Here is a 12,947-nt window from a genome sequence, read left to right on the forward strand (position 1 = left end):
TCCGTATATTAAACAAAGCTATTTTTTGTTTGGGAAATAGCGAATAATGGCTAATAAACGGATAAATTTCGAATAATTTTTATTCATTTATTTATTTTAATTTATATTATTTTTTTAGCTTCCGTTCAATATTTTAAAACGAATAATGTGTTCTGCATGTAAAAAGAATTTTTTTTCTTTGTTAAAGAGCGGATAATGACTGAAAAAGGGACAAAAGTCGTATCAGGAGGCACGCACACATCACACCCCGTAACTCCCTATAATATTAAAATATAAATTTCAAACTCCGCCCAAAATTATAGTTTAATGCATTGAACAATTGTACCTAACTTCCTTTCACTATTTTAAAGCGAATAAAGTGTTCTACATGTGAAAAGAATTATTTTTCTTTGTTAAAGAGCGAATAATGTCTGGAAAAGGGACAAAAGTCGTATCAAGAGGCACGCACGCATCACTCCCCGTAACTCCCTATAATATTAACCTATAAATTTCAAACTCCGCCCAAAATTAGAGTTTAATGTATGGAACAATTGTACCGAAGGATTCTTTTATAGACCAATTAGTGGGCCCACAATGGTTTAAAATAAGTTTTGTTTACTAACCGGGAGGAGGTATTTTAAGCCAAATATTCTTAGGGTTGGCACGTGAAGCATGCCGCAGTTGGTAAAACTGTGTAGTAAATTAGATTTGTTGTCCCGGTTTCCATAGGTTCGAAACCCTGCGATTGTCGACTTTCAGATTTTTTCTTTTTTTTATATATTTTTTTTTAATATTTTAAATTTGTATAATAATATATAAATTTAATAACTCATTTTAAAGCGATTGAATGCACTATTTTAGATATGCGTACATAGTAAACTACAGGGCCACATTGTGTACTCCCTATGAGGTCTATAATTATTCCCTCTGGTAGGATGATCTATTACCCGGTAATATAATACATGGTCCAATTAAAATATTATGGGTCAATATTAAGGTCTGATTTCGGGCCTTGCGTTAATATTGAAAAATGACTTCGAATCGCTTCGTTTAAAGCTCTTTAGAAGACGAATTTCCTCATTTTTAAGCTTTTCAGAAGACTATTTTAGATATACGATATACATACATAGTAAACTACAGAACCTCATTGTATACCCCCTATGGGATCTATAATAATTTCCTCTTGTAGTGTGCACTATGATCCGGTAATATAATATTTAGTCCAATTTGAATCTTATAGGTTAACATTAGAGGGAGATATAGGTCCATATTTTTATACAGAATATTGACTTTGAATTTTTTCATTTAAACGCAATTCAACACATTATTATATTTATACATACATAGGAAATTAAAGAGCCACAGTGTGTACCCCCTATGAGGTCTATAATTATCTCCTATAGTGGGGCACACTATTGCCCGGTAATATAATACGTGATCCAATTAAAATATTATGAATCAATATTTAGGTCTGATATCGGGTCTTGCGTTAATATTGAAAAATGACTTCGAATCGCCTCGTTTTAAAGGTTTTAGAGGACGAATTTCCTCATTTTAAAGCGATTGAACGCACTATTTTAGATATGCGTACATAGTAAACTACAGGGCCTCATTGCGTACCTCCTATGAGGTCTATAATTATTTCCTCTGGTAGGGTACACTATTACCCAGTAATATAATACCAGGTACGGATCCAGAAATTTTTTCTGGGGAGGGTCATAGACTCAGACTCCCCCCCCCCACAATTAATTTTTTTTTATAAAAAATTTTTTTTTAATATTTTCCTTGAAAAAAAACTGGGATTTTTAATGCTAGTCTTCTCGTTTATTTTTTTCATAATGAACAATGGAGCAATGCATAAATAATTCAAGTATTCAAAATCTTTAAGTAGTAAATGTAATGCGTTCTTAACTTTGGTTAAACCTGTTTAAGCGTTCTTCAACATTATTAATATTTACAATGAAACTATGACGAATTTCGTTTTAATCTTTTGGATTATGATTCTTGAAACAGTGAAGAACATAATTAGATGGGGGGGGGGAATCGCTTTTTCCGACCTACCTAGGTGTATACTTAAAGAATTTTTAAAATATTTTATTTATTTTGCAAACTATTAAAAAAAATATTACTTTTATTTTATTTTTTTCAATTTGGGGGGGTCATGACCCCTATGACCCCCCTCCCCCTCCGCTGGATCCGCCACTGTATAATACGTTTTCCAATTGAAATATTATGGGTCAATATTAAGGTCTGATATCGGGCCTTGCGTTAGTTTAATATTGAAAAATGACTTCGAATTTTTAAAGCTCTTTAGAAGACGAATTCCCTTATTTTATAGCTTTTCAGAATACTATTTTAGATATACATACATAGTAAACTACAGGGCCACATTGTGTACCCCCTATGGGGTCTATAATTAGTATTTTTTCTGGTAGGGTGCACTATAATCCGGTAATATAATACGTGGTCCAATTTGAATATTATAGATCAATATTAAGGAGAGATATAGGGCCATGTCTCATTCTCAGTACATAATATTGATTGCGAATTTCTTCATTTTAAGGTTATTGTATGTATGCATTTTCGCGTGCTATTCGTCTGGCTAATGAAGAAGGGGAGCAATCCCCTCTGCGGAATTTAAAAATTGTTGTTGTTGTTGTTACTTTACGTCGCACTAGAGCTGCACAATGGGCTATTGGCGACGATTAAAAATTGAGATAACAGGTCTTCGGATCATCCTCAGGGACGTTCCCCAGACTGTCGCCTATTGCCCATTGCGCACCTCTAGTGTTACGTAAATAAAGTACCTACCTATCTTTAATATCATAAATATTCCCACTGATTATGATTTATTCATGGGCCGTTACCAAAATCCATTCGAAAGTGTGAATTTACAAGTCTTCCCTTATCTTCGCGCTTTCTTCTCCGAATTTACATGAACAAAGTTTTTCCATGCAGTGAGAATGTCTCTTAAGTTCTGTTGGAGAAACATGCGAATGAACTTTTTCAGGATCACTTGACACCTCACTAATTTCCATTTTCCGTTCGTACGACGAATCGCATTTCTCTGAGCAAGACTAACCAAAATACTGGTAAACAAAACAAATATTTATTGGAAATATTTTGTAATGATAATTTAAGTTCAAGTCTCACTGCAATGGATTCTATTAAAGTCTCTATTTCAATATACAAATATAAATATTTTTTTAACTCTTCTACTCTTGTTATTTGTATTTCTGTTTTGTGTAGTTAGAATTAACGTGTCTGAACCGAGAAACACCATTCTAATAATTTCAGAAGTTGTATTATAGGCAATCGCTAAATATTGTTTGTTTTCCATGATCCCTAATTAATAGAAAAAATGTCCTTGTTTGTGTTTTGATTAAAATGAAACTTAAATTGCGTTTGACTTGCGTTATTATCGTCTGCATTATTGATTAATTATAAATACTACGTACTAAACCAGTCATTCAGTAAATGAGGAAAATAATGCAATCTAATTTTAAAATATAAGTGAAATAGGATAACTTCCGCATTCAAAAGCTTTCTTGGGGACTTTAAGGGAATTAGAAGGTTTGTATTTACTAAAATCTTTGTTGTATTTTTAAAACGTTATGATAAAAACTTGTATTTTCAAAATTCAGCTTCTCAGAAACTATTGGACTGTTTTGTGCTCAAATTTTGTATTTTGCTGTATGAAATTACGTTGTTTAAAATTATGTGAAAAATTGATATCTTACTATTCAAAAATTGTTCCACTATTGAACTAGTGGGACCATATTTCCCAGATAATGTTTTGGGGTTCTTAAATCTAAATCCATAAAAAAAAGAGGATATTTCTGTATTGTAATCTGCCACACCAACTACAATGGCTAAGACTCCAAATTGATTTTAAATAGGAAAAATTTAAGAAAGTATATGTTGAGGTTTGCTAGAGGTGAAAACAAGTTATATCCTTCAAATTGGTCCTTTTCTGCAATTTTTTTATATTTATTTTCTTGTGGGCTGCTGCTTGCAAGTTTCCAAGACTTGGTGATTATTCTGCCACAGATCATGATACGTAAATCGCCGCAGAAAAAGGTTTGTGTCTTCTGAGAAAGTATGTTTTTTGTGTTGGATTTTTTAACTTAAAATATTCTCTTCACTTTTTAATTAGCGTGTTTGAAGGTACCCTCTGAAACTATCAAAATTGAGTCCTCTAAATTGTTAGATTATTAGACCAAAAGTTATTCAGTGTGGTCTGTCTATATTAAACGTGGTAAATATTTGGCATATATAAAGCTTGCGTATTATAAAGCTTGCAATCTTTATCACCTATAGCCATATGAAGTTCGTTTTTTTGCAATTCAAATTTGCCGCTTTCCAAAGTCAAAGATTTACTTATTATCAATTCCATTATTTGTTTCTTTTTCTAATATAAAAAATACATTTTTCATGCATTTTAGCTACCAAATTTTTATAGCTGTATTAAGAACAGATTCTAATTGAAAGTTTCAGTTAGCTGTTAAATTAAATTGTAATTATGCAGAGTGATCTCAAAGTCACCACAAGAATCCAACTGAAAATAATCTACCAGAAAGGCTTCTAAATCTTGATTGAAAAAAATACTAAAATAAACATAATGTTGCCACACCAATTGCAGGAAAATGGAGAGAATCAAAACATTCCACATTACGAAATCTATACAGTCACCATCGGGGGGTAACTAACATCAGTACAGTTGGCCGTGATCCTTGCTTATTACATTGTTGCATGGTAAAGGAATTCTGGGTTAAAGTCCCCTTGCCGTCAGGCTAACATCAGCAGGTTTTCGTGGTTTCCCTCTCCATGTGACGCAAATTCGGGTTAGTTCCATCAAAAAATCCTCCACGAAGGCAAATTTCTCCTAGTACTGAAAGAAAACACAAATAATTAAATTCGAAAAGGATAAAACTTCTTTGAAAAAAACGCGCTAAGAAGCAGCAGAAATTTCAGAAAAAAGTATCAATACAAGAAACGAATGAAATAAAAATATGACCACCGAAGCCGACGTCTTCAGGGGGTATTGGCCTCGGTAGCCATTAAAAACAAAACCATTTCTAATTGAGGGAGAAGCAAATGCTTAAAATATCTCCCTCAGTACCCCGATGGTTTTGTATAGAGGTCCAGGAAAAACAAGATACATTCAAAATAATTAACAAATTTAGAAAAGAAAATCAATCAAAATCATCAGAAAAATAAAAACTCACTAAGTCACAGGTCAAGCATCAACTTCAAAAGCAAGTAGAGGAAAAGAAAACACTAAAAACTGAAAAACCAACGCCCCCTATTATAATGCGCAGAAGTTTAAAATGAAATGGAAAAGGTCAGGAGAAAGAAATACGTCGACAAATTAATAGAATGCTTAACTGGGGCTGCTCAGTTAAGACTAGAATTGCGCCCTGTTAAAAGAAAAAATTATATAAAAACTTAGAAACCATCAATCATTTTTTTTAATTAAAAAATTAACATTACAAAAATTAAAAGGAAAATCATTTTTACTCAAATTACCTAGTACTTGATCCAGGAGTTTCCTTGCCTTCTGGATTGGGTTCAAAATTACAAGGCTTCGGAGTTGAATATTAGCTGTAGTAAACCCAAAAAATTGGGTTGGCTGCTAAATGGCAATTATAAAATAAAAATATATATCTCCCATTCCTGCTCCATATAATATTTACGAGCAAAAAATAATTTAGAAAGTGCACTTTTATTAACTTTCTTATCAAAAGTTTTAAAAGTTCAAAAACTGCCATAAATTTCATATTTTAATTCCTATTTATTTATTCTTTTTTTTATTTACTCATATTTATGCTTAAGTTCTTTAATAATAAAAGCTTTAAAATTAGGAAATTGCTGCTCATATGCCATATATATAATGCTCCATATTTCCCTTAATATTAGTCTATAATTTCTAAACTTTGTCAGATATTGTAATGTATTACCATATGAATGGAAATAAATGTAGACAAATTAGGGGACTCGCAAGAGACCATAATATGGTTCCTTTGATAAATCGCAAAAGTTATTTATAATGCTCGTTATAGGTCTGACAGCCATGTGTACCGGTACCGTTAAGTGGTATGAAGCAACAAATTGCTAATTCCAGAGGTTGCAGTTTCGCAAACTAGAGGCGGACAATGCTCTTTTTTTTTATTGGCAACTTTATCATCTCCATGGGCAAACTGGATTAACACATGCAACAGTTTGCCAACAGCATGACAAATACAAAGTTCTTTACTTTTTGCGTGTGAACTAACTTATTTAATTTTTCAAATTTAAAACTTAATCCGAACTCGTGTAAGTTCTGATTGCTGTATCTATAATATATTAGTTATATTTATGAATTTCATCATTAATATTTATAATCTGTTCTCTTTTATTATTATTTTTTTAGAGTTTTCTCTTGTGTGTAAAGACTGTAACATGAGTTTAAATTTAGTAAAAGAGGTAAGTTATGACTTCCTACATTATTAATATTTTAAAATATGTTATCAGGCCTGTAATTTTTTTGATTATAAGTTATTTAGCGTGTGAAATCAAATCTCTGTATTTAGAGAACTGTAATGCTAATTTAGTAATGAAAAAGATAAATGAATCAAGAATTGTAGCAGTCTTGCAGATAACCAAAAAGAAAAAAACCAAGTAGAGTTTTTTTTTTAAAAAAAAGAAAGGCTGCAGCATAACTATCTAAAAAAACTTTTTTCTTCATCAAGTACTATCACACATTTCCTGAATAAATAATGAGTTGATCAAAATCTATGGATTTTAAACAAATTTAATAAGTTTACTAAAATGAATTATGATCAAAATCTAATTCTAAGAACCTACTTTACTGAGGTGCCACTCTGCCGTTACATCAAAAAAATTTTATTGGTCAGGCAGGAACTTTGGTTTTGCATAAAAATGTATATGATAACCTCAAAATTTCATTTCTAAATCTTAATTTTCTAAAAGTAATCAGGGGTCTGTTTAGAAGAAATTTGGGTCTGTTAACGGACCCTTCATAAAATATCTTTTCATAAGAACGGGCCCTTCACAAAATAATTTATCTTTTAATCAGACCCTTCACAATTTTGTTTATCTTCATTATTGTTTTGTTGATCAAATAAACCCTTCCTGGGGGGGGGAGGCAATAAAAAAAAGACGTTTCGAAATGAACTAAGTTTTCCAAGTTGCCCTAAGTTTAAATTCCAAATGTACTATTCTAAGAAAATATTTCTACTTTTGCAAACATCGTGTGCACATTTTTAATGATATTAAATGATTTTTTTTTGTAAATAAATAATTGATCAATTTATATATATTCATAAAGTTAATTAATAGAATATTATGTAAATAAAAATTAATTTCTGGCAATTTTTTAAATAAAATCTTATAAATTTAAGAATTGTTTAAATTTACTAAATGTGTAACACATTAAAAGTGATACAATACTAAGTTGTGTTATTTAAAATATGTCAATTGAAATTATTAAAAATGTGAGTGATTTTGTTACCATTATTCATCTCGAAATGAATATTCTGTGTTGAGCAGTTTAGGCTAAATACCAAATATTTGTATATTGCATCTCTAATTTAGTAGCAGCAATTGTTGAGCAAAATCTTGTATATATTTATAATTTAAAAACTTCTTGAAGAAGTTTTTAGCAAGTTTTCCAATAACAGGACCCTGTTTGAAAGAATGTGACTTAACGCTTATTTTATATTCACAAATTATGAGTAGTTTATTTCACAATTTTACAAAAACAGGACCTTTCACAAAATGTCTGGATAGACCCCTGGTATTAAGTAATGCTTTTGTATCACATTTGATTGTCAGTCCTTATTTAATAAAGGCATTTGATTTAAAGTTAAGTTTTAATTATCAACTCTAAAATTGCATTTTGAACTGAGGACAAGGTTGCTACGCTATTTGGAAAACTGGGATAAGTCAGAGAATTTGGAAATTGTCTAAAAAATCAGGAAAAGGCAGGAAATTTGACATTTTTGAGCCAAATTTAATTTAAATTATTTTATTTTTTTCCTTCTGCTATTAATTAGAAGAAAAAGAATTGTTTTTTTAAAGTTGAATTTAGTCAATTATTATTACTGTTTGCAACTGAGGATTATACCTCTCAGGGATGTTGCAACTTTTTTTTTCATCTCGCCCCTATGATTTTCAGCATATCTGATGCTCTATGGCATGTAAAAAAATTTATAAGCAGTAATAAAGCAAATCTTGTGTCATGGAAGTTCCTTTTTTCTGAATAGTTCATAAATCTATTTGTACAATTCATTTAAAATGATTTCAACCCAATCAATATTTCTTATTGTCACAGAATTTTTTAAAGATTTCTTTAAGTAAAAATATTAAGTTTTAATTACAAATTATATAATCCAATTTTAAAATTTTAACAGAATTGGACAGTTAGTACGATTTCTTAGATTTAGTAAGAACTTAATAATGAAATTTTCCAACAGGTATAGAAGGGTCATTCACAAGTTTTCATTCGCAATATTTAATATTAATTTTTGTATTTAATATTTTTGGCAAAGTATAAGCTTTATGTCGTGCAGTTTTACAATAAATCAGAAACATAGAAATAAACTTTCTTCCCCCCTTCGTCGTGACCGGATGGATAATTTATGATCTAATGAAATTAAATCACGTCACAAAGAGCTTCGGCTGCTTGATTTTTTTTATTAAGGATATGCAGCACATCACAGTTCTCAATTAAACATATATAAGAAATATGTATCCAAAACATATTGGCAGCGACGAAATGGTCCTGCTCGGAAGAGAATCCAACCTCTACTACTGTCTCTAGTTTCAGCCTACTCTCACTTCCTCTCTCTTCTCAGTTACATTTGTTTTCAATCTTTATAATATTTTAAACATTTCTTTACTTCTGTCTAAAAGTGTTCTACTAATTATTTTTTCTACAATTCTAGAAATAAGAAGGTAGTATTTTTAAAGGCATGGGAAAATCTGAACTAGCTTCTATTACAGCATTTGAATGCCGAAGTGTACTAGATTCTATACAAAATGAGTTTGATCAGTTACAGAGAGAAAATACCAATTTAAGGTTTGCCTATAATTATTTTTCTTTCTTTTCTTTTCATTATGGACATGCTTTCCTTCATGTAACTAGCTGTAGGACTCAGTATATGCAGGGTATCAGAAATCATGGAAAGTCATGAATTTCGGTATTGAACTAAATTTGTCATGATTTTAACTTTTTTTTAAGAAGAAAAAAAATCAGGGAAAGTCATGGATTTCGGTCGCCGAAAAATCTAATTTTTAAAATGGAATTTCATGATGTTCCGAATATTTAAATTTGTAACGAAAGCCTCACTCACAGTCATATTTTATTAAAATATAAAATGTTTTTATCGTGTTCTTTTGAAATTATGGCGTTCTCTCGAAAAATGAAAGGAAAAACATTTCAAGAGCGAATTATCTCTTAAAATTCTATGATTTCAGAATTTTTGTTATTATTATTATTTTTTTTTTTTTTTTTAAATTTCCAAAATGATAAAAGAAAAATCAGGAGTATTTCTTTCTTTTCCGATGAACAAGAAAAGTGTCTTTAGCATATAATTCTGTCGAGAAAAAGAAACTCTTTTTTTCTTACTCTGTTTTTTAAATTTAAAATCTATAACTATGAAGATGTAGAGTATAACAGTTTTGGTTATACCTATCATTTCAATTAATGTTATTAAAATGCTTTTTTAAATTTATTGTTGTGTTTTTGTCGGAGAAAATAGTAACTTCGTTAAGTCATGAAAAGTTCTTGGAATTAGTCATGAATTTGAAAATCTAAAATGTAGCAGATACCCTGCAAATAGTTTGACAGAGATAGGCAGAATATTCTCTACTAGCAAATTTTTTAAAATATTTTACTAATAAAGACGAGTATTAATGATTTTAATAATTTCTGTTCTAGCAAGCTGCATGAAGAACTGGTTGATTTGATTGCACAGAGGAATGTATGGGCCAAAAAGAAAAGCTTTAATGAAAAAAATTGTGTTATCTGCTGCTTAGCCTTCAATTTATTATTTAAAAGAAAACTACTTTGCCAAAATTGCCAGCTCTGGGTATGCCGATCATGTGCTGCTTGGGATCATTTATCCAACCAATGGTTATGTAATGTTTGTGAAAAACAAAAGTTAGTATCTTTTCACTTTTTTTTTCACTAGTTCAACACACATCTCTTTGTTTAATTGGCATATTGAAACCTCACTACAAAATAGACACTACTATACTCGCACAAAACAACCGCCTCTCATTACGGACATACTTTTAATTCCTCTCAAAACTTCTATAAATAAGCCATTATGTACCTTTTCCACAAAGTGAATGCTCCCATAGGAGACGTCATTTTCCAGCCATGTGATTCTTCCTCTAATAATGTTTCAGTGAAAAATGATCTCTCCATGTCCGGTTACGAGAGTGTACATAAGGGGTTACTCATAGAAGATTCACAAGGAATTCAAAATATCTCCGTACTGAGAGGCGTCCGTTTTACAGGAGTGTCCATAACAAGAGGTTTCACTGCATTGATAAGAAAAAAATTTTATTATATAATTTTTTTTTTACCTCTTTAAATTTGTTAGATGTTTCCCTTATACTTAATGATAGTCTTTTATTTATCTCAATGTATAGAAAGTTAAAAAAAAAATTAAGAATTTTTTTTAAAAAAAATATACATTAAGAAAAAAATTTCAGATAAATTCTTCCAGCAAACACATGCCTGATTTCAGCGCTGTAAAGTTTTCTATCTCTTTTGACCGGATTCCAATTTTTCTAAATTTGAAATATATATATATATTTGCTTTAAAATTCATGGAAAAAAATATGCAACTTTCTACCATTTTTAAATAATAGAAATTCTTTGCATTGTCCATGACTGAAAATATTAAGCTATTTTACTACTAACCATCATTCTCTTGTCGTTATCCCTTATCTTTGCAAAGAAAGTCAAGAAAATGATATTGCTAGTATGAAATATTTCGGACAGCGGTATCTTTTGATCTTTTCATTTAGACAACGCATGTTATGAAACAAGAATGACGCATGCGTTAACAACACAATAAATACTCTCTATTTAACACAAGTGGGATTTTTTTTTAATTGAAAAAAAGATAACAGAAATCTAATCATCAAGGTGATCATATAAATCAAATGTCTATTTAGACCACAACAATAATAAAAAGAAAAATTAAAAGCCATGTATAAAGCAGTTAAATATTGTAATTCTTAAGGAAAGTTGTGCAATGCAGAAGAAATTTCATAAGAAAATTGAAACCAATTGAAAATTTTAAATAAGCAAACCATGAAAAATATAAAAATGACAACCAAAGCTGACATCGTTACCAGCTCCGGAAGTCATAAAAACGCATAACCTTTTCTATCGAGAGAACACGGCAAATATCTAAAAATTACTCTCTCTGTACCCCAAAGGTTTTGTCAAAAGTTCAGGGAAAGAAATACAAATTGCAAAAATCAGAAGTAAAATACATAAACATTTACAAAAGGAAAACATTGTTCAAAAAACCTAATTAAAAATATTTTTAATCTTTCCTCCTTTGGTTAAAAATATTTAACGTACTTTTTTTTGAAAAATCACAAAAGCCAGTTGTCAGTGCATTCTTTTTGTAAAAATTTCTAAGGGGGTCTTAGAAGTTTAGGTGAAATGTTTAAAGTGAAAATTTTACAAAAACTCGCATTTCAAATAGCAAAGCTAACATTTTTTTTTTTTTTTTTTTTTAGCTAGCTACAGAAACCGTTTTTTTGGTTAAGTCTGTTTTTATTTTGGGCAAATCTCAAGCATTAAATTGATAGATTTTCACTAAAAAAATAATATTGCAGTACATATTACTCTAAATAAATAACCACCGATGTAATTAAACTACTAAAACGAAAGTTTTCATTTTACTTAAATCAATAAGTTTTTAAAAATATAAGAAATATCAATAAATTTTTTCCTTTCAATCAATCAAAATTTATTCACAGGGAAATTTTATTTAAATAAGTAGCTTTTTGAAAGAATATCTCTATGAATATCTGTTAATATTTTTTTGTGTGAATGTGTTTTATTAAATCTATATAATATATTGTACATAATAATGTATGAATAATATATTCTATATATTTATAGGCTTCTGGATGCTGCCTCAAGTGACTGGATTTGCAGCCGTATAAAAGCTAATTTTGGAAACTTCAATGCTGCTAAGTCACTGCAAAACTTTTTGAGACATAGAAGAATATGTAAGTTATGTTTTTTAGAAGAATATGTAAGTTCCTTTTTTTTTTGCCTAGCTGTTTTAAAATAATGAATTTTTAATCGTAAATTATATTTGTAACTAAGAAATATATACTATTAATGAAATTATGTTTGTAAATCGACATCTTATGTACGAAAATTCGATTTCAAAAATGCATTTCAGTATATCAATAATTAAATTAACTTCTTCACTGCTGAAGTATGAAAGAATATAGAAAAAAAAATATTTGACAGTTTTGAATTTGTTTTATTGCCATAAGTCATAATATGAAAAACAAAATATGAATTATACTGCCAGGAGGATAATAATTTTAGGTACACATGAATGGACCTCAGGCTTTAACTAAGTAAAAGAACATAAATATTTAAACTGTTAAATTCTACCTAAGGCAGGAACAAACATGCATATTGTTATATTGTGGGCTGTTTAAGTAAAATGATGAAATTATTTAATTATTTATCTAAATTACGTCCCGCAGTGAACTGATCATTAAGACACGGTTTCCAGCAGATCACCGAAGTCAAGCGTCATTGGCTGCGGTCAGTGTGCGGGTGGGTGACCACTTGGATCAGTCTGCGTAGGGACCGAGGGTGTGGGGTATTAGTCCTCGTTAAACTGTTCTGCCGTAAAGTGCTCGACTTCGCGAACAGGTCGTCGGGCTACCGAAGCGGGTGTGCCACCCCC

At 30.2% G+C, this 12,947-nt stretch overlaps 1 protein-coding gene across 5 annotated transcripts in view; it reads left to right on the plus strand.

Moving 5' to 3' along the window:
- Nucleotides 1-2,940: 2,940 nt before the first annotated feature.
- LOC107449944 (uncharacterized) overlaps nt 2,941-12,947 on the plus strand; it is a 45,402-nt gene continuing 35,395 nt past the window's right edge. The window contains exons 1-5 of one of the 5 annotated variants that reach the window (XM_043050450.3): nt 2,941-3,071; nt 6,392-6,444; nt 8,928-9,061; nt 9,923-10,144; nt 12,137-12,246. In XM_043050450.3, coding sequence (XP_042906384.2) covers nt 8,955-9,061; nt 9,923-10,144; nt 12,137-12,246 — 439 coding nt within the window. In that variant the 5' untranslated portion in view covers nt 2,941-3,071; nt 6,392-6,444; nt 8,928-8,954. Of the gene's footprint in view, nt 4,060-6,391; nt 6,445-8,927; nt 9,062-9,922; nt 10,145-12,136; nt 12,273-12,947 lie in introns of those variants that run through there. The other 4 variants (XM_043050451.3, XM_043050452.3, XM_043050454.3 and 1 more) reach the window with 4 other exon arrangements.

The sequence above is a fragment of the Parasteatoda tepidariorum genome, chromosome 3, assembly GCF_982258835.1.
Source record: "Parasteatoda tepidariorum strain Cologne lab strain chromosome 3, Ptep-v5.0, whole genome shotgun sequence".
NCBI lineage: Eukaryota > Metazoa > Arthropoda > Arachnida > Araneae > Theridiidae > Parasteatoda > Parasteatoda tepidariorum.